Genomic DNA, 27,049 nt, shown 5'->3' with positions numbered 1-27,049 from the left:
TGTGTCTAGTGTCTCTTATAGTTTTTCCGCTATATTTAAATGACTTGAGTGAAGATTTGGATGGTTCATGAAAGGTGGCGATCTAAATATAAGGCTGCCGGTGATATAATCACTTGGGCTGATGTATAAATACACTTTAAAAAATGATAAATAATCTAGAGACTTGCATGGAGGTTAACTTAGCCAAATCGGCAATAATGGTTTTTCATTGTGTTGGCAAACTATTGAAAAACGAGTGAATATTATTATACAATAATAGACACGTACTGCTACCTGGGTTGGTTCTTACACTCAAAATGGTTTTCCAAAAAAATCTAGAAAAACTTTACCACGAAGTTGATCAAGAAAAGGTCTGGTCACCAATTTTCCCCAAATTACAATATTATTTTTAAGTAAAATTTTACTGCTTTTTGAAATTTTCCCATTTTTTTCTCGTGCTATTTTCGGCCACCGTAGCCGAATGGGTTGGCGCGTGATCATTCGGAATTCAGAGAGAACGTAGAGTCGAATCTCGGAGAAATGCCAAAATTAGAAAAAGTTTTTTCTAATAGCGGTCGCCCCTCGTCAGGCAATGGCAACCCTCCGAGTGTATTTCTGCCATAAAAAAGCTCCTCATAAAAAATATCTGCCGTTTGAAGTCGGCTTAAAACTGTAGGTCCCTCCATTTGTGGAACAACATCGAAACGCATGCCACAAATAGGAGGAGGAGCGCGGCCAAACACCCAAAACGGGTGTAAGTGCCAATTATTTGTTTATTTATTTACATGTAGAAAAGTGAAAAATAATAAAATCGTACACTAAAAGTTTTCTATTAGTATATCATTGCCCATTATTTAACACTTTTTTACAAGTACACCCTCCAACTATCAGTAAAAAATTTAAAATTTACTATTTTCTTTTATTCTTCCACTCTTTGCAGGCGAAAAACCACACAAATGTACGGTGTGCGGCAAGGCGTTCAGCCAAAGTTCCAACCTCATCACACACTCACGCAAACACACCGGCTACAAACCGTTCGCCTGCAAACTTTGCCACAAATCGTTCCAGCGCAAAGTCGATCTGCGACGTCATAAAGAAACCCAACATACCGACTTAAGGCCACTGATCGAACGCAATCTCGGCGGCAAGGTGGAGTTTATGGCCGCCGCAGCAGCAGCGGCAGCATCACAAATGGGCCAACATGAAGGTTTGACGTCCACTATGGGTGGTCATCATGATGGTAGTGGTGGTGGCGGCGGCATTGGCAGTAACAACATGGGAGCTGCTGCTGCGGCAGCGGCGGCGGCAGCTGCATCCTCCATCAATACACAATTGGCATCAATGAATTGCCAAAAAGTATCTTTGCTGGTATAACAGGCACAATAGCAGAGACAACAATTGCAATTACAACAACAGCATGAAAGATTGTTGGAACAACAGCGACGGCTGCAGCAATGCCTCAAAGTCGATTAGGTGTGAGGCGCGGAATATTCAGCAATTAAAGGATAATTACACTAACAACGATTATGTGCAATAAGATTAAATAAAAGGGACAAATTCGAAGATTATAAAATGCGGAATATTGGCTTACGAAAAATTCCATGTACAGCTAATATGTCTACAGCAAAAAAACAAACAACAAAAACAAAAACCAAGCAAACAAACACAGTCTGCGTAACTCTTCAAATTTCCAGTGTTGCCAAAGCAAAGCATTAGTTTTGCGCTTATTTTTTATTTTTAATTAAATATGTTAAAAATTTAAATATATGTATGTATGTATCTATATTTTTTATTATCTAAGCCCTCCTAATTCTTAACTGAAAAAGAAAATAAAAGTGAAAATAAAAATAAAAATAATACACAAAGCAAAGCTTCTAAGAAATGTAACTCACGCCTCATTTGCTCGCATTCTTCTTCTTAATTTTCATCCTTTAACACTTTTCCAGTTGCACAAAAACAAAGCTGCTTTAAGTAAATCTGTAAATATTAGCATAGAAATTATCTTGTAATATACGTATGTTTTTATGTATGTATTTAACGGTAACTAAATTGTATGTATGTAATTGTAATTAAGTAAGTAATATAATCTATTTTCTCCACACATACATACACATACATGTATATGTGTGTAAGAAGTAAAAAACAAAAACACTGTTCTCGCTTCTAAATAAATAGTTAGCCGTGGATTTTACTGACGCGTAATTAATACGTTTACACACACACGGACACATAAAAAAAAAAATGTAAATGTGCGCTCGTGTGTGTGTGTGTGCGTGCGAAAATAAAGAACTTTTGATATTATTGTCATTCCAAAGATTTAGTCTAATTAATCTAATTGTAAACAAAATAAAATTTTTATTGTACAATTAAAATAAAATAATTAAAATACATTCATTTAATGTTAATTAATTGGTAAATAGCTTAAAATCGATCAACAACTTTTTTGTTTTAAAGTAAATAAATGAATTTATTGAACAAAAAATCACAAGTTTAAAAAAGAGTTGCCGTTCTTTCAATTTTAGAAACAATCTGACCGGGTGGGTACAAAAAAAGTGATGCTTCCGACAGATTGGAAATAATAAAAGGCCTAAGTTTCTTTAAAAGCATTACAAATTTTAATGTAACAATTTTTAATTTTAATATAATAAAATTAAAAAAAAAATGGGGGTTTTATATCTCTATTGTAATGCGGAGTGAAATACCTTTCTTTTGATACCCACATCGGCATATCTCATGAAATTTTTTTTAATTTCGAACAGGTGGCAACCCTGTGAAGCATTGTCAGTGGCGTGAAAAGTCTAGAAATGTGATACACTATCTGTGTGCCCAATTTCATTCAAATCCGTTAAGCTAATCCTGAGATCGTGTGGCTATACAGATATGCATACAAGAATTGCTCGTTTAAAGTTATAAAATACAAAAAGAAAAAAATTGTGACGTGTACATGAAAATCGCCGATACACGTGTATTTTTATTTTTTATCCCCTTTCCGAAAAAGTATATTTGGTTCATAGGACAGAATGTGTGTAACGCGGTGTTATATAAGAAATACTTCAATTTACGTTCTAAAAATTTTTTTAACATATTCTTAAAGAATTATATTAACATTTTATGAAAAAACAATTGTTTTTCCAAATTTTACATGGTATCTGTCCCCTTAAAGATGGTGTTGGTAAATCAGCTGATTTGTTTTTTTCTTTCGCTGTGCCCATATGGCTGTCAGCACAGAATAAAACAAGGCGAATTAATTTTTTGTTTTCTACTTTTCCAATACTTTGCCGTGACAATCAAACGTACAAAACATTGTTGTTGGTCTAGTGCCACCACCTTTAATAAATACGCCTTGGCTGAAACTAGACAGCATGGCAGGAAATGTATAAAAGTATGGCAAAACAAAAAAAAAAAAAACAATCTTGATATTATCCACTCAATTTCATCGACGGCAAAAAAAAATGAATCACTTACAATCTGTGTCAGAAAAATAGAACCGGTTTTTTTCTTATAACTTCCAGATATATTTCATTCTGCTTTTCGCTGCGAAATAATCCCACTCAAGGGCTACGACGCCAGTGCTAACTCAGGTTAGTGTCATTCGAAACTTTTCCGTAAGCGCAACCAAACAAAAATGAGTGAGAAGTACCCGAAACGTTTTGAGGCGGTATTTTTATGCACGCATTCGAAAGGGCCGAAATTATTTACGAAAAGTTTGTTGTGTGTGAAATCAGCGGTATAAAGTGTACAAAAATGTTGATGACTTTTCCGAGCGCGGTTTTAAGAGAGTGACGACAAAAAAACAGGATAAAGTGATCGTCTAACTTTTTAAGCGGGACCCTTCTTTGTGACTACTCCAAGCACGATCAGTTCTTGCTAAAAAGGGAATAGATGTGAGTATCAACACCATCGACCGTCGACTGAAGGAGGCGAACATATCCTACCGTCTCAAATCATCAAAACCACTGTTCTCAGAATAACACATTGAGAAATAACAAAACAAGAAAATGGCGTTACAGTATTGGACTGGCCCACCCGATTGGAAATGTGTGGGGAACTATGAAAACGCTTCTTGCCGGAAGGCCAGTCCACGATTTAAAGCAACTCGTGCGTCAAGTTCGCAAAATCTAGTCCTGTTTGTCGACGAGCTACGCAGAAAAGCTGGTTCAAAGTATGTCGAGAAGATCCCAGGATATTCTCCGACGATGAAGACTACACGACTCATTGAGTAATTGCGACACGAAGTTTTCTACATACTTTCATGTACACAATTTTTTAAATATATATCTTTTATGCTTCATGAATAATCACGGTTCGTTTTTTCTAACACAGAATGTACATATCTCTTCATTACATGGTTTCAGCTTCAAATTAAACAAAAAAACAAAAATGTGTTTAATAGTGAAATGAAAAAACTTTAGCAACTTCAAATAGGCTGCTACTTTTTGCGCCACTTTGTGCATATTTTTTAACAGTTTTTATTGTTTTTGCTACAAGAACGCCATATTCTTTTAACTGTACTCATTGATTCTTTTTCTTTCTCGTGCTAACCGGCACCAGTTGGACACACCAAGTGAAGCCAAGTCCTTCTCTCTCTAATTTTTTCCAAAGCAGAGGATGCCGTCCTCTTTCTCTGCTACCACGAGCTGATACCGCAACGAATACTTTCAGAGTATTTACTTTTTTACCTCCACTACATAAACTCTTCTATTTTCACGCCTTTCTATAATTTATCTTTCCTATAGCGCAAGCGTTCAGTGACTCCGGCTTATGTAGGGTAAGAAAAATTCGGGCTAGGACTGTCGCATTTCTTGAGACAATGCAAGCTGCGAAGTTTCTCACACAAAGGCGTGTTACAAACAACCAATCAATGACACTTTTAAACTTTCCCCGAAAGCATTAAAGTAATTATTAATTTTTAATTCGATTTTATGACTACAAACAATAGCAAACTTCACAATTCTACAGGCTTGACTCAATAAACAAAATGTTTTTAAAGTTGTTTTCGCTCATTTGTAGTTAATAAAATTTTTTCATATCATTTTTAATTTACCAAATTTTAATTTACGATCCAATCAAAAGACTCTCCACAATCAACACAAATGCATTACACACACATCCATAGATATTTTGTGCATGCGATGGTAAATGATGAATCAGTTTTCTTCAAGTGATGCACGCCAATTTTTTCCTCACACATTTATGTACTTACATATGTATGTGTGCACTTTCTGTTAAGTCATTTGAACAATTTTCTTCCGAAGAAAAATTCACACATCGGCATTTTATCCAGCTTGGGGTGCGTTAGAGCTGTCAACGCGCAGCTGAGTTCACTGCTACCTTCTTCCATAATTAGGCTTAATTCACACAAAAGACCCGCATTTACCAATGTACGCAAGCGTATCGCTTCAGTTTTGTTTTTATCAAACGTAGTAATAACAACAACAACAGCAGCAACACGAGTATTTTACGAATTCAACTAATTGAACTTAACTAAAGGATATAAAAATCGTGCAGCGCTCAGTCAATCATTAAGAGAAGCCGCAAAGCTACTATTTAAGCGTGTGCGGGTATATGTGTATGTATGTATGCATGTACTTGTATGTAATAGTCAATCGACATGCGACCAAATGGCAACATCAAATATAAAACTATACTGTTCGATACTCTACACCGGATATTGCTGATTTCTAGAAGTTTATAAATAAATAGTAGGCACCTTATTACGGCCTGTGTGTTGCTTTATATTGACTCTCATCAAATCAGCGATGACTGAGGGGTCATATAAAAATATAAGAAATACATGCACATATGCGCATGCTGATCATAAATGCCAATGATCGTAAAAGCACAAATACTCGTAGGCTGTAGGATGGCATGGATCGAACGCTTTGCTTTACTTTGACGGCGGCAAACTTTGTTAATTAACTCGCACAGGATGTGATCGATCATCGAGGAAATGTAACAGAGTATACTTTATATGCAAGTATGTGCTTCACACATACATATGCATGCACATATTGCGTAATAATGTACATATTCGTACCCGTGTACCTAAGTAGGAGTGCGCGTGTGTCATCAAGCATTTGACTTTCTTAATCAATTTTGTTATGATTGGAGAATAGTACGTAATTTAGTACTAACGTAACTGTGCTCTGGGTTTATCGAAGACTCCGTGCCAAAGTTCATTTCAACGCTAACTGAAATTAACAAATTGAAAATGTCGACACAAGTGATTGATTTCAAGTAGCTTCCAATTAAAGGAGGGACGTTCGAAGAGTCGGTGCAAAAATAAAAACTATTAATTGTTTGGCGGCTGCCGTACCATTCGGAATTCACAGAGAGAACGTAGGTTCGAATCTCGGTGAAACACCAAAATTAGGAAAAAAATTTCTAATAGCGGTCACCTCTCGGCAGGCAATGGCTCCTCATAAAAATTTCTGCCGTTCGGAGTCGGCTTAAAACTGTAGGTCCCTCCATTTGTGGAACAACATCAAGACGCACACCACAAATAGGAGGAGAAGCTAGGCTAAACAACCAAAAAGGGTGTGAGTGCCAATTATATATACTCGTATATTGTTTGAAGTAAACTTTTTTATCTTTCCACATAATGTTCTTTTAGGCTTATGCACCTTGTCCAAAGCTGTGCTAGTTCGTTAATCGCTTCCGAATAATAGAATTTGTCCAAGTCTGAAAAATAGGCACTCGTTTCTACAATCACCTACTCGTTTGAATAACATCTTTTTCCCACCAGCCATTTCTTCAAATTGGGGAACAAATAGCAGTCCGAGGAATCCGAGTGAGCCAAGTCTGTGGAATAGGAGGGATGTGAAACGAGTTAGGACTCTATTTACATTAATTTTGCGACCAAAACTGCTGAGGCGTGAGCTGGCGCGTTTTCATGATGGAAAAGGAAAATCACTCAACTTTCTCATTTCAAATGAATGTCAAACACAAAGAAAACACCGAATCTGGCGCAAACTTGGAGAATTAGTTCTTTCAGTTCAAATGTCACAAATCACAATGCTACCAAGCCATTCATTAAATTTTCGCAAAGATGTCATTTCTTCTCCTTTTGCTCGTTTTTTTTTTGTGTATCATTAAGGTGCCTGACAGAAAAATAAAGTAACTGCCACCTTCTGTATTCAATTCGCCTTAATCCAGTCGTTGTTTGGGCTGCAGCGAAGCAACATGAGCATAGACTGTGTTGGCTTTTTCGCACATTACCAACACAATCTCAGTTTTTTCGTAAACCAACCGCTGTCATGACCCCGGTTACGTCAGTCGATCAGTTCATTTCTTAAAATTTGCTGAGGATCGGTTAACAAAAATCTGCCGTAGTACTACCATGCCTTTGATTCCAATAATTACTTTGACGTTACTTTTCTGCACATCAAACCGTTAATTTGATCTTAGCAGATTTGAAGGAAATGACATAAATGAGAGTCGTTTGCTTAAAACAGAACTTGGTAAAAACTGAGATTGTCGTGGTGATAGGCAAACAAATCTGCACAGTATCCGTCCAAGTTAATTCATTGCCGTATGAGTAACGGCTGATTGGAAGAGCGTAAGTACCCGCGAGTTGATACAATTGTGCTGTACAGTCCTCTATCATAGTAGAAAGTATACCCACCCTTGCCCCCTATGACGCACTAGTCAAAGCTCCTCTCACAATTTTTTTATTTTGTCTTCCAAAAAGTTACAATCAATGGAGAGCGCTATAGGTCCATGATAATTGACTTTTCTGTTTTTCATTTGAAGTCGCTACTCTATTATTAGATTAGTTCGGAGCCAACACCGATATTGGACAGGTATTCGATGATCAGGAATGATCAATACAATTTTCAGTTCACCACAACGCATCAGTACCTTGTGTCAATGTGATAACAACATCGCTTCATTTGGTGTGAAAAATGTGAAGCACAATGAGTTTTTTAAAGTGAAACTTCTTAGGCGTCGATGGACGAGCGAGAATGGAGAGTAAAACTTCATGGTCATGCAACGTTTTGTTCATTTTCGTTCCGCGAGCAAGAAAAAAGATATAACGTAGAGGAAAAGAAGAGAGAGAGCTATAACTTACATATATATATATCTTAGATACATTTTAGGCTATTTTCCTGAGTTTTTCCTTATGGTTGGTAATTTCTAGTGAGAAATAACACCGCCTACTTTTAGGCGCTTGTTTGTTGGTGCAAACTTGTAGGAAATATATTTTTGGTGCCTACTTTTTGGCGTTATATTTCCTTGGTGCCTACTGTTTGGGGCGTTTTTTGGTCCCAATTTTTTTGGCGTTTTTTTTTTTTGGTGCCTACTGTTTGGCGCTTATTTTCGTTTCCTAGCTAGTGCTTGTGCGTACTATAAAATGCTATCCATTCCGGTGTCGGATTTATTGGTTGTGCCTGGCGGCAATTTGTGCCGTTGGTGCGGTCCTGGAATCGCTGCGTTTGTGCGGGTGATAAATGCTCGGAGTAGTGCGCGTTGTTGCCACGCTTTGTGTCCGGCGTTTACCTACACCGGTCGACCCTTCTCGGGTTTTTGTAAATTTTATCTATTTGTATTCTCTGCAAATGTTGTGAATTTATTTAGATGTATAGCCTTTCGCCCTTTTTAAAATTATTTTTCAATGTATTTTGATTTGTCTTTTATAAATATACAGACTTCTCTTAATTTTGTGGTTTTTATTGCTTAAATTTGATTTTTTGACGTAGAGTCAAATTTACATTTTTGCCAGGTACTGATGCTTGTTAAACATTTAAAAACTTCTTTACATTTTGGAGTATCCGCGCCCAAAAATTAATATTACGTATTATACTTAGTCTTGCCATAAATTCTGTGACGCGTAATCAATCGTTTCAGCTTTAAAGTCACCTATAATCAAAAAATCTTCAGATAATGTCAAGAATAACGCAATGCTTTAGCGCGTACGGATGGAAATGAGGAAGCTGATGAACTGGCAAGACAAAAGACATCCAATAACGAATGCGAAGCAGCAGAAATAGTTTGTCCCCAAAGAGTGCGCAAAAGGAAGCCCTCCTTGCTGTTCCAGAAGCAGGCCGTTGACAAATGGACTAACACGGATGCCTTCAAAATATCTAAACAAACATGGCCAAATTTGAACAATTCCAGAACTGATGAGTTGTTAAGAAAACCACTAGCAGACATATTAAGAATTACGCCAACAATAACCCGCCACTAGCCAGGAAGAAGTGGTGGCTATACAACGTTAGATATAGAAGCTGCAATCAAAAATAATTTAAGCAAACAGTCCCAAGTCTGGGTGCATGGAATGCTGGGGGAATTCTCGATGGTTAATTTGAAAGAAATTGCAGAAAAGAAAATAGACGACATAGGCAGATTCGATCAGACAACACCGACACGACCATCACCATCACCACCTCCTGTAAGGCTTAAATAAACTAAAGTATCTACGACTGTTAAATGACTGCCACAGAAGACGCTTCGAGTTATTTGAAACACCATTTTAAATCAACTTAACTTTTTTCTGAATGTTTCAAATAAATGCAGTCGACAAGTTTTAAAATATCTTCAATAAATACAGTTTGGTTATAGTTTACCAATTGCGCTTCGCAAACGGATACCACTTGTCAACCAGAATCTTTCGCCACATTTTTTTCTCAAGCAAACAACACGTTTCTTAACCATATTCGTAAGGCACATACCACTTGCCATAAGTAATTTACGTTTATTTTTCCTCAAAGTCTGGGTGTGCTAGGCGAGTATATGAGTACTACTCATAAATGATAAGGAATAGTGCAAATGTACTTATTATCCATCTAATATGCATAAGTGTAACGCTTCCAGACCAATCCATTTGCGATAACCCTTTCAAAGACGTGACTGCATTATATTTGAATGGCTGTGCATAAGGGCGGGCCAAATTGTTCTAGAAAATATAACGAAATATGTATGTTTTGGCGACTGAAGTATTCTACAGCTTTGAGATATTCTGTAGGTAATACTGGCCAAAAAAATTCCAATGAGTGTAGAGTTTTATTGCCGAATTTGCGAGTCCATGTATTTAATTTTAGATATTAACCGTCATAAGTGGGATAGAGCTTTTAATTTAAGACCAATTTTGAAATATTCGGAATTCGGAGTCTTTGGCTGCTCAAAGAATTAATTTTTCAATATAAATAGTATATAACAGTTTTTTTTTTAAGAAAAAGCGTAAAATATAACTTTTTCTCCTCATAAAAAATAATAATTCCCATTATTTGGAATTAGAAAAAAAAAATATTTATAAAAGTTTTTGGAACACAACACCGGCCCTTGAAATTTAACCACCCTTTATAAAAATAATCAATGGAATTTTCTACTATACATATAACATTTGAAAATAAAAACTAAATTAAATATCACAAGGCTTGAGGTACTTTTGAGAAGGTAGAATTACACAGACACTTTTTATTTCAAATCGGCAGTAGAATAGTAGCCACCGAAACAAAGTCAGTATAAAAACTGATTCGCCCTAATGTGTAGGCATACATACAGTGCCATGCAAAACAAAAGCAGCACAATGCTCATATAATTTTAATTGTCATGTTTATATATAAAAAGTTCAACTGCGTGAAACTTACTCGCTAGCCGATATACATATGTAGGTAAGTATTTCCCGAATTTTAAGGGGATATCGGTCTGCTTCTTCAAATAAGTTTTTGAAAACTTGTGACTTAAATTTTCATCGAAGGGTAGACGAGCAATTTAAAATGGTTTGAGTAATTATAGACCAGCGAAAATACCATTGCAGAAAAACATTCGCAATAATGGTGTAATTCAATATTTTCTATTTAGTAATTCAAATTTTTAATATTGAATTTACCCAGAGCGCTTTAGTGAAGTGGCAAACAGCTCACTAGTTTTGTCTAATGACGAATCATAATGTAATACGAGTAATTCCTACAGAATGCGTGCAGTACGACACAATAAATATAAACATTTTAATTCACTGAGGCTAAAGTTTGACTATTAAACAAGTTTACGTATAAATAATTTCTAGAGATGCGAATGTTATCAAACGCTGAATGGAATATGCCATTTTGAAAATTCAGCACGGCAATGCCCAGAAACACATATCGGCCGTGCGTTATCATCGGGCAAAATCCACAAGTAGTTATCCCACAAATCCCGTTTTTTTTGCGAATTGCTTTACGCAAATATCTTTTAAAGCCCAAATAATGGCCCTCATTAATTTTCTGACCTGCTGGCAAAAATTCGTGTTGTACAATACCGTTGTAACACATAAAAACCTCACCTCATCGCTTTCTTCTTTGACTGAAAACGGCGTGGTTGTTTTGGTATTGGTTTATTCGGAGCTCTCCACTCATTCGCTCGATGTCTGAATTGCGTGTCGTATTCATAAACTCACGTCTCGTATCCAGTAATTATGCCTTTGATGAATGTTGGATCCAATACAGACTTAGAAATCATGTATTTTTGCATGAAATTCAGGTCCTTTGGAATCAACTTTACAGCAACTCGACGTAAACTCAAATTTTTAACTGCAACGTCCTGAATGATTTGATAAACAATGTTCAAGTTCTCTAGCTCTCTGATAGTTAATTTCCCGTTCTTGGTCGACTTTTTTTCACTTTATTATTGTTTTGATAAATTTACGATGTCGACGGTCAGCTATTATGATACGTCCAACTCATCCTTAATAGACTCACGATCTTTGCTGAAGTGTTCATGATACATATAAATGGCTGTCGACCTGTTTGTGTTAGAGGCCCTTATAACCATTGCACTTTTCCAACATTTCTAAAATTTTCGCTCCATTGAGTCCATTTTTAGCGCAAAATTTAATACAAAGTCGTTGTTGTAAATTCTAATCCGTTTTTAAACCGAAAAAAACATGCAGAGGTAGATTTACTCAAGACGGCGTAACTTTTACAAATCTTGAGCAATAACGAAATGGGAGGAGTATTAATCACAGATGTCGAAAACTAACGAAAAGAAAAACTTAAAAACAGCACTAAATTCAGGAGACTTAGAGCCTCACCTGGCGGTTGTTCTGAGAATTTTTTGATGTCGAGGTAAATCCGGAATGTTGAACTTAAAAACAAAACTATTGGATATTTACTCAAAAATAATTTTATTTGCACTTAACCTTGTATAATGTGAGTACACATATCATAGTTAAAAATTATTCAATGTAACCTCCATCTCGTGCAATTACCTGCTCCAGCCGGGACCTGAAGCGCCCACATGCGCGAGCTACCTCCTTCTTGTCCATTGTGGTCATTACTTCCTCGATGGTTGTCTTCAGTGCGTTCTTAGTATTATGAGGCTTCGCGTTAACTTTTGCTTCAACTGTGCCCCACACGTAATAATCAAGAGGATTGCAGTCTGGGCTTGAAGGTGGCCAAAAATCTAGTGACCAGTGGTAGGGTAGGTTGTTCTGGAGCCAAGCCTGAGTCTTCTTTGCCTTGTGAGCATGTGCGGAGTCCTGCTGAAACCCATATTCTCTTCCAGCAGCTACACGGTCCATCCAGGGTTGCGTTTTTTTGTAGCCAAACCACTCAATTATCTCTTTAGGGCTTTTTCAGGCGCGAAGTGACTCCAGTATCGCAGCTCTTCTGTCCTGCTCTCGACTCATCGTTTCACTAGCACTTACTCCGGCACTCCAATGTCAATCAGGAAACAAAACACTAAAAATATGTCCCTTTATCAGCGGTTTTAGACTAAACGCTACTGCTCCAGACCTTTCGAAATGTTTTCCGGATTTACTTCGACGGCCCTGTATAATAGCCTTACGTTTTTCTCCAAATGGAATGTTTTTCTATAATTTCTCTGGGCTCGATCGCTGGATTACAAAATAAAAATTGCAAACTAGTGACAACACAACTTGCTTGCTCTATTTAATTTCAGTGCTTAATCGCTTTACTTTACGTTTATAGGTTCAATCGCTCAACTTAAGATTAAATATTTTGTGCGTTGTTTTTACCATCTTAATTTCTAGACTCGTATTTTTTGTCTTGGCATCTGGCATTGATGCTTTTGTTTGAGTATCTCATTCCCTCGGTATTGTTGCCAGATGCTTCGCGAGTATTCGTGATTTTTCACAATAGTTATTCATCCCATATTTTATAAAACTGTTACAGAAAGCCAAATAGAAATAATTCTGACATGACTTTTATCCGCTTTTACTTTGCACAACACTGTATGTGGGCGTGTGTATGGAAATATGGCAGCGGTTAAAAACATCAACGGCATTTACCGACACCATCCACTAATACTACCAAACAATTGCAACGCCATTGCTGTTTTTTTTCCTTCTCAAATTGAATGTCATCAAACCAGATATGGACTTGGGCACGTACTCTAGCGGTTATAGGTACTCTTGTTTTTCTGACACCATTCAAGTCAACTTGTCAAAAATATTGAAATTCACACACATACATTCATACATACAGCCATAGATAAGCAGAAGTATGCATATGAATAGTAAATATCTTTATTGATGAAATTGCAATATGGTTGACGTTTTATACGTATGTACATATCCACAAGCACTTACACATACAAATACACACAAATATGCTTCTAATAGATAAGCAAAGGAAATACAATTTCGCTGAAACCACTTAGCATTGAAAAACACAGGGCAAAAAGGACACAATACCACACAGCGCTTCACACCGTCAAAGTCATACCCATATTTTCTAGTATAGCCGTACAAATGATAGACGTGGGAATTACATTCGCATAAAATATATTTTTATTGTAAAATTCGCATGCGAGAACCAAACAGCCAACCTTTATGAACGAGACAATCAAATAGCGGATAAACCCTTTTTTCTTGCTACTCATTCACATTTGCTTACGACTTTGTATGCAGTGCTGTTGCTGTGAACTCTATGATATTTCTTTTCTGATATGTGATATATTCTGCGTGATACTCGTGATATTTGTATGCGGCGTTGCTTTTATGACGGTAAACGTTTGTCAACCGGACACTTTGGGGAATTCCGAAGAACTTAACTGCGCACAGGTAAATTTATCAAATTTCAATTTTCACGCTTGCGAAATGTCATAATATGATAACCGTAATTGGAAAGTTGAAAAGCAATATTTCTGATTAAAATTTAATATATCATAATGCGCCATTTTACTCACGTAAATATAATATGTATGTATGTACATATGTCAAAGTAGCTGGAGACTGTAGAAAACATTTCGATTTATATCCGCTGGAATTGATTTGGGGTTAGGTGCATACTTAAATTACAATAAGTAAAAAAGGATCTAATCTGAGTTCAGGGATCAAAGGATCATTTATGTCTACTCACGCACTTCACGTCTAAGTGAAACGTCATAATCAGAGCCAATCATATATTGATTGCATTTATAATTGAAGATGGTTTAAAATGTTTTATAAAATTGGACTACTCATCCTTTACTAACTTTGGATTCATTGCTTTCTCTTAGACGTTATTAAATAAAGGGTGGTTAAATTTCAAGGGCCGATGTTGAATGTGAACCACACCTAAACGTCAACGACACCGTTGGACTTCTTTCTTTGGGGTTATTTGAAAGAAAAGGTGTACGTCGATAAGCCAGCAACAATTTAAGAGCTAAAGGATGAGATAATTCGGCACATTAACGGCATAGAATCTCAATTATGCCTCAGCGCCATCGAAAATTTGGACCATCGGATGGAGGTGTGCCGCCGAGACCGTGGCAGCCATTTGGCCAATATTTTGTTTTATACATAATTGAGCTATATCAATATTATCATAGTAAAGAAAAATGATAATAATTAAAAAAAAATTGTACGTTATTCAAAATCAACACCGGCCCTTGAAACTTAACCACCCTTTAGATAAAGAACTATTTGCATTTGGTGGTCTTTGGAGGTATGCCGCGTAGGCCGTGGCAGCCATTTGGCCAATATTTTGTTCCATACATCAGTGAGCTATACCAATATTATCATAATAAAGAGAAATGATAATAATTTCTTAAAAAAATTGTATTTTATTCAAAATCAACACCGGCCCTTAAAATTTAACCACTCTTTACAGTAAAAGTATGATACTTATTTTTATTTCAAAGTGACCTATGTTTATAAAGGGTCTTTCAAAAGAAGCGCCTAGATGTTGTTTTAAAATAAAACAGGTAAAAATGTAGATTCTTTCAGGTTTCCTTATTTGTATTCAAAATACGTCTCTTAATCCTACAACTGTTTAATTTTATTTCGAAATACTTTTTCTGCCTGCTTAATTATTTTCCAGCGAAGACGAGTGTACTCGACATAAACGGAGTAAAATGTTTCTGCCTGTAAAAGTAGGCGATCATGACTAAAAATCAAACGTTGCGTAGTGGCTTTTTAGAAAATATCTATACAGGTATATCGGGTTGGGGCCTTCAGAATTCGATGAAGAACGTCTCAAACTCACTCTGACTTTTGAAGGAGAACGGTCCCCAAACCAGTCGTGAATTGGCGGAAAAAATGAACTGCAATCATAAAACGATTTTCAATCTCCTTCATTCAACGGGATCTACTGAAAATTTGAGAGCCTGGGTACCTCACGAGCTCAACGAAAAACTCAAAGAAAGTCTCCTTCAAATTGCTTCTCAGCATCTCGCTAGCCATAGAGCAACACGCGGTCATAAACAGCGTCTTTTGTACCGAATCGTCACGGAATATGAGAAATGGTGCCTATACATCAATATGAAGCAAAGAAAGGAGTGGGTGACTCCAGGAAATACTCCAAAGCCGAGAGTCAAGCCGGATCTTCATCCAAAGAAACTCATGAAGTGTGTTTGGTGGGACTGGTGCAATGGGAAATGCTCGAAAAGAATGCCACGGTCAACAAGGAGCTCCACATTATCCAGCTAGGAGGTTCTTCAGCATTCGTCGTATTTTCCGGACCTTGCACCAATCGATTACCATCTTTTCCGCCCCCTGCCAAGCCACATGAGGTCCTTAAAAAGTGGGCCAAGAAGTTCTTTGACACTAGATCAGGCAATTTTTGGCGGAGCGGTATCAACAAATTGGTCGAGTGGGGGGAAGAGTTTGTAAACTGCAACGTCAAATATATAGTTTATTAACTTATTGATATAATTATTGTCTTTTGTTTAAATAAAAGTCTTTGGTAAAAACGCTAAAAGCTTATTCCCAATCTAATGTTTTTATTCGTCGCTAACAAACAAAATTTATTTCATTGATGGAAAATAGATCACACAAAGATGAAATATCGCATTTCATTAAAAGTTGCAAGAAACAATTTTTTTAAATCTTGAATTTCTTTTAAAATGCGACCAACTGCGACCAAAACTGAGCGGCATATGAATTAGTCTGAGCAACTATTATTTTTATTAGGTCATTATGCAAAAATTTTTCCTTCCAAGACAAAGGGTTGGTTTTGTAAGATGGAGGATTAGATAAAAGCTAAAGAGGTTCTCGTTCTCAACCTACCACCGTCCATGTTGAATTTTAAATATTTTCATTTCCTTTTTCTGATTCATTGTATGCTCCATCTTCATCTTTTACTTTTGAAATTCTTACCTGTCGTCTTCAACTTCTTCATTGTTTTCTGCATCTTCTTCACTGCTACCTGATGTTTCATCACTGCTCTCATCTGAAGACGACAAAATTATCATTCTTTTGTGCTTTTTACTGTTTAAGAGGTTAAGGGGTCCGAAAAAATTATGATTTTCAATAATTTTTGCTGGTCAATTGCTTTATTTTACACAAATAAAAACATAGCATTAATACATCACGTTTCGACTTGTCTTTAGAAAAATTAAAAAAAAAAAGTAATATTTGTAAAAGTTATCGCTGTTTGTGTGGAGCCCGTTTCTTCAGAAGTCCCTTGCGGTGATCATCACAAGTCTTTGGAGATTCTTCTAAAATCAATCGGACTAGAGAAATTAGTTTTATTAATAGAGATAATCTTGCGCCTGATCCAAGCGTTTTTTTTTTCTTCTCAAAATTAACAATATGGTGGCCTCAGGTGAGATTTTTGAGAAAAAACCGAGAATTTAAAAAAAAAAAATAGAAATAAAAAAAAAAATCCTTCGATAATGCACGAGTTTTTTATGTTTTCCAAAGCAGTACAAATTTTATTGAAATCTACCAATATTTCAATCACACAATAGTTTTAAGATATTATACATTAAGAAAATGCAAAAAAAAATCAATTTTTTTTTAATTCTAACTACCCTTAGCCCCTTAATCACATATCTCCATCACTATCATAACAATTCATCTGGTAGAGATAATTAAAATTATGTATTTCAAAATGTTATTCCTCAAAGGAATACAAGTACATACCATTACCTTTCTTGTCAGTAAAATGCACAAGACTGTTATAACCTTCGTTCTCGCAACTCTGACATCACACAATCAACTGGGAAATGCATACGAAATGCTTTTTTATTTGAAAAAACAAATCGTTTTGTAATGGTACTTCCTCAGAATTTGTTATTTCAGCTTTACAAGCTATTGTGTATTAAAATAAATGAGGTTGCCGGCTATCTTTACTTGCCCTTTTTCAGGGGAAACACATTATAGTTGATTCGTCGAATAATAATATTAATGCCATTTTTTATTTTCACGACGAGATACTCGACTTTATGCGAAAAATTTTTGTTTCGCTCTGACGAGTTTAATCGACATTAACAGTTAAAGGGTTAAGAATTATATGTGAAATTTTACATAACTTAAATGTGCAACATGAGCACAGTCAATTCATGGATGCCTAATTGTTGAGAACGTCGAGATATCGGTGTTGAAGGTTGTTAGCAACATTTTGCGCTACAGAAGCAATATTCTCAACGTCCAGTTTTTGTCTGCCAGTCCTTTTTTTATACTCGTCGGAACCAGTTTCTTCAAATTTGTTCACCAATCTTTGAATTATCGACTCTTTCGGAGGATTATTTCCACCAAACAAAGTGCGAATTTTACAATATGCTGTTCTTAAAAATCGACCATTTTCATATAATAGTAAGTTCCAATAACTTTCGCGCGTATTTCTATATATTGTGCATCTGTGAACTTGACAAATCATGAGATAAAAAGAGCTAGAAAGTACCTCTTTTTATGCCATATTATTCACTACTAGGATCTAAGCGCCACTTTTGAAGGACCCTTTATAAACGTATTCCTATCTTTACAAATGGTGTCGTTCGAATACCCTTTTTCACTAATAATTAAAACATCGAACCTTTTGTGTTTGAAAATTAATGCCATAGAGCACTTTTGTTAATTTTTTCTATTTTTTTTTTGGTGTTAATTTTCAATACCCACTCGCAAAGGATAACATACATAATATATATATGAACCAAGTTTCGATTTCCATTTTTCTGATAATGGTTTTCAATTGAAAAATGTAACAAAATTTCGGTATAATTGTTTTCATGCGTAAACCGTTTTAAAAAAAGTGAAAAAATGCTGATTTGACGATTTGTATGTGTTAGTAGTTGGTTCCATTAAATTATAAGCAGGGACTGAGGTACCTGACGTACCCAAGAATTGTATCTGATATTTCAATAAAAAATTTGTCACTAGCTTGTGTAGCTATTTTATAAAGCCTTTTATCTATAGTAATCTTTTTTTTTATTGCTTTTGCTTCGAAAAATGAAGCCTGTTTTCTGTTAATTTCTAAAAATACATTGTCCAAAAGTTGCATATCATTTAAAATTTGTACCTATGGTTTCATAAAATTTCTCCCTTTTCATTCATCTTTGACCGTCTGATCTCGTCCGAAATTTGTGCTATCAAATTAAGTTTCTTAGTAATGTAATCTGAGATGTACTGCAATGCGTCTTCGTAAAATTCAGCGGCTTTAATACCGTCTTCGATTTGGTATTGTTCACAGGCGTGACTTTACAATTTTTTTTTTTAATTTCTTAAAATTTGTCTTACTTTTTCTTACCTATTTTGTAACATTTTTTTATCTAATTGGCCTAAATATAGGATGCTTGAAACAGATCTGTGTCGATCTGTTAAAATGTCATGCAACCTTGTCAGCAGACTTTTATCGATTGAGTGTTGATCTGATGAACACCATGCGAACAGTTTTCGAATAATCTAACGAATTTCGAGCTCCTGTGTATGCTGTATTTTTAGCGTTTGAGAGACTCATCCGATTCTTCTTGTGGGAGGTCCTATCTCATAAAAGAGTGCCCGTAAAAATAATGAAATTTTTAAAAAATCTATACGAAGATTTCGGAACCTTTACAGATACACAGATGCGGGCGTGAGGCAAGCACGTATTCTGTCACCATTGCTTTTCATTTTGGAACTGGATGACATTTTATATGGAGCTCTGAGAGACAATATTGACATCCTGTGGGGTTTGATTGAAAATCTAAAGGACCTAGTTTTTGCAGATTATACGGTGCTTTTGAGCCATAGGCTTTGTGAGCTGCAGTCAATGGTTGCTGAAGTAAACCAGCATGCAACAGCAGATGGTCTTGAAACCAACATCGAAAAGTTTAAGTGATGGCAAATGGCTAGGGTGCGATTGAAAGTCCAACTAGGAGCGTAAATGGCGAAGTAGCTCAATGCGTGAATTCGTTTAGCTGTTTAGGAAGCATGGTAACAGGAAAAGTGGCGCCGAAGAAGACTTGGAACCATTCAAGGACGATCGAACAATAAAAGATACCATCCTTCATTAACAAATGCTTGCACCGAATACTGATAATCTTGTGGCCAAACCGCATTTCGAACGAATTGTTCCGAACCCGGATTCATCAAGAGGTTGTAGCTAACGATATCAAAATCAGAAAATGGAAATGTATAGGAGATACCTTAAGGCATCCCAATAGGTACATATATAGCTAGACAAGCACTTACATGGAACCTGCAGGGTAGCAGGAGTAATAGCAAATACGTGGCGAAGAACAATTGGAAAGGAGTTAGCCGAAGCACGAATGGTTTGACGAATAAAATCCAGTATCCATGCGAAGTGCAACAAAACGGCGCTTTCACTCACTATTTAACGACTGAGTAAGCTTTCTGCGGGAACTTCAACCAACGAACCAATATTCGCCAAAATTTGCGACATGTAACTTTTAGCCTTAGACGAAAATGTATGTGGTGTGTGTGAGTAAACGAGTGTAAGTGTGTATGTGTGCAGTTCACATGGATATGATTTATGTGGTACTCTACTCCCTTCCGCAGCCAACTGTGGGAATCATTTCCTATTTCTTCTTTTATTAAAAAATTCGTAATAAGTGGTAAATATTTTCATTTTGAAAACTGCTTTGCGGTACAGTGAACCCTTTTCGGTTTGCAAACGGCAGGAAGACGACAAAGCCAAGTGCATTGACAGCAGCAACAAACACCACAAAAAGCACAACAATAGCGGACAATAATAATACTCATAATAACAATAACAATAAGGATCGGAAAATTCAAGAAGAGCAAATACTCGGTAATTGTCGCAGGCTGCACAGAATCATATCCTTTTCGCCCGCCATTTGCGACTTATAACACCAAAGCGTTTAACGTGGGTTTGTAGCTCGAGTTTCGGCCGAATTTGAACTGAATGAAGGGAAAGATTGCAAAGCGCGCATAGGGGTGGCGACACTGAGGTTGGAAGATTGTGCCTGAATTTCAATTGTCGCAATGACGGCGGACTACGACACGGTAGCAGGCATATTCGTGCCAAATTACTCCAGTGGGAACGAAGCGGCTGCTTTTAATACGCACGAGCATCGACCCAAACCAACGACTCTTGCAGAAGAGCAACCCCGTCCCTGTCTAGGGTAGCAAAGCAATACGCACATTGGCGATGATTGCACTTGATGCTGCCGCATCGATTGTGCTGGTGCGCGTTGGCAGTCGAGGCGTTGAGGTGATTACATACATACATACGAGCGTATGTGGGTGTTCGAGGTCGATTGCTGTTGCGGCGACTGTTGCAATTGAGACATTTTGCCAAGCAATTTGCGTGGCAGTCGGATTGGATTGAATTGGATTGGATCGGTACATATTGAACGTGTTGGTTGTTCCGCTGTGAGCCTGCTGGGTGCGTTCATTGATTAGTCGATTGCCTTTTTACGGCGTCGCCGCATTCGAAGCGCGAGACAAGTGTGTAAAGCGTGAGATAGGAAGGTTAGGGGGAGGGAGTGTATAGCAGGGGGTAGTCACACGCCTGCTGTGCTCGTGGAAATTATTATTGCGGTTTACAATATTTGCGTTGGGTATTAGTGATGTGGAAAATGGGCAAAGCAAGAAATGCGCGAGTACTCGTTACATTTCTGCGTGGATATGCGCAGTACTAAGCACTACTCGAAATTTAAATACAATAACACACGCAAAATGAATCATCCAATTTCTTCTTTTTAATAACTTTTTTACTAAATAAAAGTTTTTAAAAATATTTTGACAGATTTTTGCCTTTAGCTTTACGCGTTTCACTGCATGCCTGTTTGTATACAGCAGCTGTCTGGTGCACAAGTGTCAAATAGGATTGACGTACGACACCATTTGCAAGAATTATAGATCTTCTGATGAGGTGATTAATTTTGCGCCACCTTCTACGAATACGTTTGGCAATGGAAACTGAATTTGAAATGGTAAATAAGTAGCAACAAAAATATACAAAAAAAGTAAACCTTGATAGAAACATGCTCTTATTATTTATGATAAAAAAAATTGTCGGTGGCTTCTTAAAAATAAAAGGTGAAAATCGGTTATGTGCTATGTTAAAGTTTTATAGGATACAGCTGGTTGAAAAGACCAATGAACATTTTTTTTATTTTCACCTAACCCTTTGTGTAAAGTAGCGGGTTTTTGACTTCGAATAATTTAAACAAATGATTTTGTAAATTTTGTAACAATCATATCGAATACTTTTAAGACGCTTTTCAAAATATTTTTCAATCATTTCCAGAAACAAAGCTTAGAAGCATTCAATTAATTAAGTTAATTTCAATTAAAATGCTTTTCATATCATGCGCTACAAATTAATTATGAGTTCTAGTTAAAAATTATGGCAACCCTGCTGTAGATTAGTTACAAATAAACGCTTTTTTAAAACTCCTTCAATTTTTTTATAAGCTTGCTTGCCATCTGACCAACCCTGTATTTAAAAATTTACGAAATATTTATAATATATTTTTTTTTAAATAATACAAAATAAAAAATTATACCATATTTTTAATTATCCCTAATTCGCCATAAAAGCGGTGATAAGAACTTGACATTCAACTTGATGCAAAAAAGACTTTATTTTATTTGCAGTTTTTTAGGCAAAGTTATTTAAGCTCAAGAATTCTTTAGATTTCTAATCATTAATTCAGGACAACGCTGCTTATTTTAGGCAAGATTTTTGTATACAAGGTGGCACAAAACTAATCACTCTATCGGAAATTCATAATTTTCGCAAATGGAGTCGTACGTCTTGTCATTTATTTAGTAAAACATTTGTTCAAATACAAAATTGCATGATTTTTTTGCGCCACCTTGTATTTAGTACTAGGTTTTCGCACTGAGTTTCAAAATGATGCAAAAATAGTTTCAACTCCTGTTTTGTAATTAATTTTTTTTTCGCCGAAAATGACTTTAACTGCACTTTAAATATGAATTTTATCCAATATCCAATTTGTGGTTAATCGAAAAAGTAACTTTTGCAATCCTCAGAGCAATATTATTTTAAATTCCCGAAGAAGTAATTTTTATTTTTAACAATTGAAAGATACTATAGAAATTACTACTGCTCCTGAATTTTTTCTTTGAAATATTTTAACATTCACATTTTTTCTGTTGCAATACATATGGCAACCCTACTCCAAATGATATCTCAATTGACGGCTTTTTAATTAGTTGAAAATGTAGTTCCAGTCCCTTGAGCGGACATATTTTTCTATATCAAATCGCATGTATCAGAAGAAGTTATACTCTTTTGAGTGGATACCTCTTTTTGACGGGCCAAAGTTGATTGACGGTGAGTGACCGCCGAAGAGAGGTTTCACTGCAAATGTATGGGACTACAGATTTGCGAAAACGTTAACGTATTATGTGCTTTATTAAAGTATTCGAGGAGGCCAAGATCGCCAACAATGATGAATGATGAATTAAATTATTTAAATTAAAAATATATTAGAAAACTCCACATTTTTTTATGTAGGTCAATATTCACAGGAGGCTCTTGTCTTCGTGCAGGCTGAATCTAGACTGAATTTCTGAAACTCAACTTAGCTTCTGGTAGGAAATTGGCTACATTACTCAACTGTCTTGTAAAAATTTGTTGTTATTTTTATTTTATAGTTTTTCGCCAAATAAAATAAATTTGTTTGAAAAATAATTTTGAAATATTTTTTCTTTTGGTTGATAAGAACGAAAATTGGGCAAGCCTGATAGGCATCCCATTAATTACTGAATTTTTTGTTTTATTGCCCATGCGACCCTCGCAAATGAACATTTCGCCGACACCATCAGCAGCCATACAGTCTCAAAACATAGTACTGCCTCCCACATGAGTAACAGTGGGTACCTCGCAATCGTGGTATTCCTCGCCAACCCGTCGCCTCACTAACGTCCCACTAGGTGTTTCAAATACCTGCATATAAACAATCATTTTATAAGATTTGTGTTATTTACTCGTAATTGGATGAGGGAAATAGAAGCTACGGTTGTTAATATATTTTAAAACGGTGTCCCTCGAAGTTCGTTTCATCAGATCCCAGAACATTCGTCCAATCTTTCAAATTCTTCCTTCTTCTGACAAAACGAATAGTGTTGCAAAATACAACAAAATTTGTTTTTACCTGGACATTGTGGTATTACAGGGTGTTGGCTAATGAGCTGGCTAATTAAGGCTCTCAAGCATACCACTAGGCCCTGAACCACTTCTATGTGTGTCAATTCTGCATTGGTTCAACTATAGATTGCCGTGATCATGAGGTCTACTCATAGAAGCAGCTGGTCTGAGTTGGACTCCTGCAGAGTAGCCAACTGCTTTGTGAAAGAACCAAACAGGAAATTAGCAGCCTTTCTCCTTAAACTCAGTTGGACAGGACAGTACTGGTAGGTATAATCATAGCGTACAACGCCTGTGTGGCCATGGTGACCTAATATGCCTACCCGGCCGCGAGAATGAGGAGACTGCAAAGCATTTTCTCTGTAGCTGTCCGGCACTTCCTAGAATCAGACTTAGACTGTTCTTCGCAGAACAAAAAGTGACCTCAAACCAATTTTTCAGTCTTACCAACCATACTGTATCTATGCTGTCTCTTCCACTGTAATCTATTCGACTGAGTGCTTGGGCTTGTCCAACTCCTCACAAATTTAATCTAAATCTTCCTCCGTAAAGTGTTGATATCGGAGACTCCATTCCAAACGATTTTTCGGTTTTTTTTTAATCCACGGCATCTTTCGGGCTTTGCTTGCTTTTAAACCTGCTTCCAAAATCAGGTCCTTGAGATCTTATGATCCTTGAGAGAGAAAATATTTTAAGTATACCTTTAAAAAAGCAACTTTTCAGGTTTTACGCACCAAGTAAGGGCACCAGGGCTCTTCGGATAATATTATTTATTGTTGTAATCAAAGGCGGCCGCCATGGCCGAATGGGTTGGTGCGTGACTACCATTCGGAATTCACAGAGAGAACGTAGGTTCGAATCTCAGTAAAACACCAAAATTAAGAAAAACATTTTTCTAATAGCGGTCGCCCCTCGGCAGGCAATGGCCAACCTCCGATTGTATTTCTGCCATGAAAAAGTTCCTCATAAAAATATCTGCCGTTCGGAGTTGGCTTGAAACTGTAGGTACCTCCATTTGTGGAACAATATCAAGACGCACACCACAAATAGGAGGAGGAACTCGGCCAAACAATCAAAAAGGGTGTACGCGCCAATTAAATATTTTAATCAAAAGTTAAATTCACCAGCGACACATTTGCCAAAAGCAGTGGTCACCTTGGTAGTCCCATTTGAAATTAAATGTATTTTAGTGAAAATGTCTCTAATTTGCTTTTTTTTAAATACTTCGCCAAAATTTATAGTTTAATATTGCATTAATATTCAATATATGGCAAAATTCCTAATAAATTGAAATTGCGTAAACTGCTAAACATTTAAAAATATTTTTAATTCAAATAATTTTTTTCGACTAGTTGCTCATCCGATTACTTGCCAACATCACAATCACAAATTTTCGAATTCTACACCATTCACACCCCTTCAGGATTGAATTTAATTTCCGTAATGATGAGATTCGTCCTTTTCTAATGGCATACCGCGCACAGTTGCAGCTTTTGCTATTGTAGTTGTTGCTATTGTTACTTTTTCATTTTGTTATTTATTAGCCTGCTGTTTTCGCTGGTTTCAAGTGGCAGTGTGTAAAAACACTCCACCCGATTGCGAGGACGACGACGACGACAACGACCACTTGAAATTGTCAGCAGGTGCTTTGCAACAACACAACTTGTTTTACTTACAATAACAACAATAGATAGCAGGGCACAAAAATGACAAAATCAACGTTTATGCAACATTAAAAGGACAACAACTGAGCAATTTAATTCAATTGCATTGGGCTGTGGTGGATTGATTGTATTGTTGAAAGCCGTTTGCCGAGATCACCGAGAAATTAACTGTGTGGCAAACTGACAATGGCTCTGGTGATGCTGGCAATGATGGTCATTGAACGCTGACTGGGGTCATCGGTTAGATAATGTGAGCATTGCTTTTGCATTTGCCCAATGCAATAAAAATGCAATTATCGAAGAGCTAAAGTTGAAATGAATGTTAGAAGGGGATTTAGTAGGACTTCTATTTTGCCGTAAGTGTGTCGCACTTTCATTGTTTATGCCCATCATTAATACTTACTGGATTTTCTACCAAAATTTTTATTTGTTTTTGTAAGCACCTTACCTGAAAATTTGTTAATTACGTACAATGGAAACTGATGACATAAGCAAACGGAAGTAGTTGACCAAATGAAAAGTTCGAAAACTTTAGTTAACTAATGGCAGGCATACTACTTCTTGTTTCTGGTAACGGAAAAAGTTTCAAGTACTGAGTAAAAAATACCGGGTATAATCAAGTAACGAGTAAAAAATTTAAATTATAGAAATCTGAAATTTTTTTTATTGTTGAACGAAAATTAAATTTTCGCAAATATTTTGCAGTAAGCACAACATATTAGGTAAAAAAGTTGTCTTCACTAGCTGAGGGGATGAGGATTTTTGAAGATGATATCACTAAAGTCATCAACTTCGAGAAGATGTTCAGAATTGAACTGGACGACAAGGTATACTGGAGTACACCAGCATTTGAAAGGAAACTCCGGCACACAGATGGCTCAAAAACACCAGAAGGCATAGGCGCTGGAATATATGGTCCTAAAACAAAGCGGTCTGTTCCGATAAGTAGTTTTCCCAGCATCTTCCAAGTGCAAGTGTATGCCAACTGTCTATGTGCAGAGATTAATTTAGACAGGAACTTCCGGAATGAGCGAATTGCCATTATGAGCGGCAGTTAGACGACACTCAAGACGTCGTCATAGTTTGAAGTTAAGTCTCAATTAGTCCTTGAGTGCATAGAGAAATTGAATTTGTTAGGAATGCACAATCACACCTGTCTCATATGGGTCCCAGGATATAGACTTAGAACTGGGTAGGAAGTAGCGTATGAACTGGTTAGAAAGGCAACGACTTCGTTATTAATGGGATCCAAGCCCTTTCTCGCTATGAGAACAACACACCATCAAGGAGAAACTTAGAAGTGAAGAGCTAAGACTAAGAGACGTGAGCTGATGGCAAATTATGGGGGCTACGCCAGTCGAGATCCTTAGTGGGGGATAAATCAAAGGAAATTCAGGCAACCTCCCTATGGACAAGCTGAGAATGTGCTCTGGCATTCTCACAGGTCACTGCAGATTGTGTATCCATCTGCACAGGATGGACCATATGGTCCATTGTCTCCTGTCGTTTTTACGACCAGTCTTCGGAGACTCCAACACACCTTCTTCTCGAATGTGATGCTATGGCGCGAAGAAGGATGAGATATCTCGGCTGGATGCTACCGGAAGAAAGGCACATACGCTTAGTCCAATCCAGCTCTATCTGAGGTTAAGGGTTTAGATGAAATACTCTAATGAATAG

General features: G+C 36.6%; 1 protein-coding gene and 1 long non-coding RNA gene across 2 annotated transcripts in view; one reads left to right on the top strand and one right to left on the bottom strand.

Annotated features, from left to right (window-relative positions):
* Window positions 1–2,405, top strand: part of LOC128863839 (zinc finger protein 628) — a 73,584-nt gene extending 71,179 nt beyond the window's left edge. The window contains exon 5 of the mRNA XM_054103208.1: window positions 920–2,405. Within this exon, the coding sequence (XP_053959183.1) occupies window positions 920–1,353 (434 nt within the window). The 3' untranslated portion in view covers window positions 1,354–2,405. The remainder of the gene's footprint in view (window positions 1–919) is intronic.
* The window catches only part of LOC128863840 (uncharacterized), an 82,420-nt gene continuing 57,101 nt past the window's right edge, over window positions 1,731–27,049 (bottom strand). The window contains exons 3-4 of the long non-coding RNA XR_008454629.1: window positions 1,872–1,956; window positions 1,731–1,796 (exon numbers count right to left, since the gene is read on the bottom strand). This is a non-coding gene — a long non-coding RNA (uncharacterized LOC128863840). The remainder of the gene's footprint in view (window positions 1,797–1,871; window positions 1,957–27,049) is intronic.

Source organism: Anastrepha ludens, chromosome 5 (genome assembly GCF_028408465.1).
Source record: "Anastrepha ludens isolate Willacy chromosome 5, idAnaLude1.1, whole genome shotgun sequence".
Lineage (NCBI taxonomy): Eukaryota > Metazoa > Arthropoda > Insecta > Diptera > Tephritidae > Anastrepha > Anastrepha ludens.
Note: the sequence above shows the minus strand (reverse complement) of the source record. Positions and strands in the feature narration are given on the sequence as shown.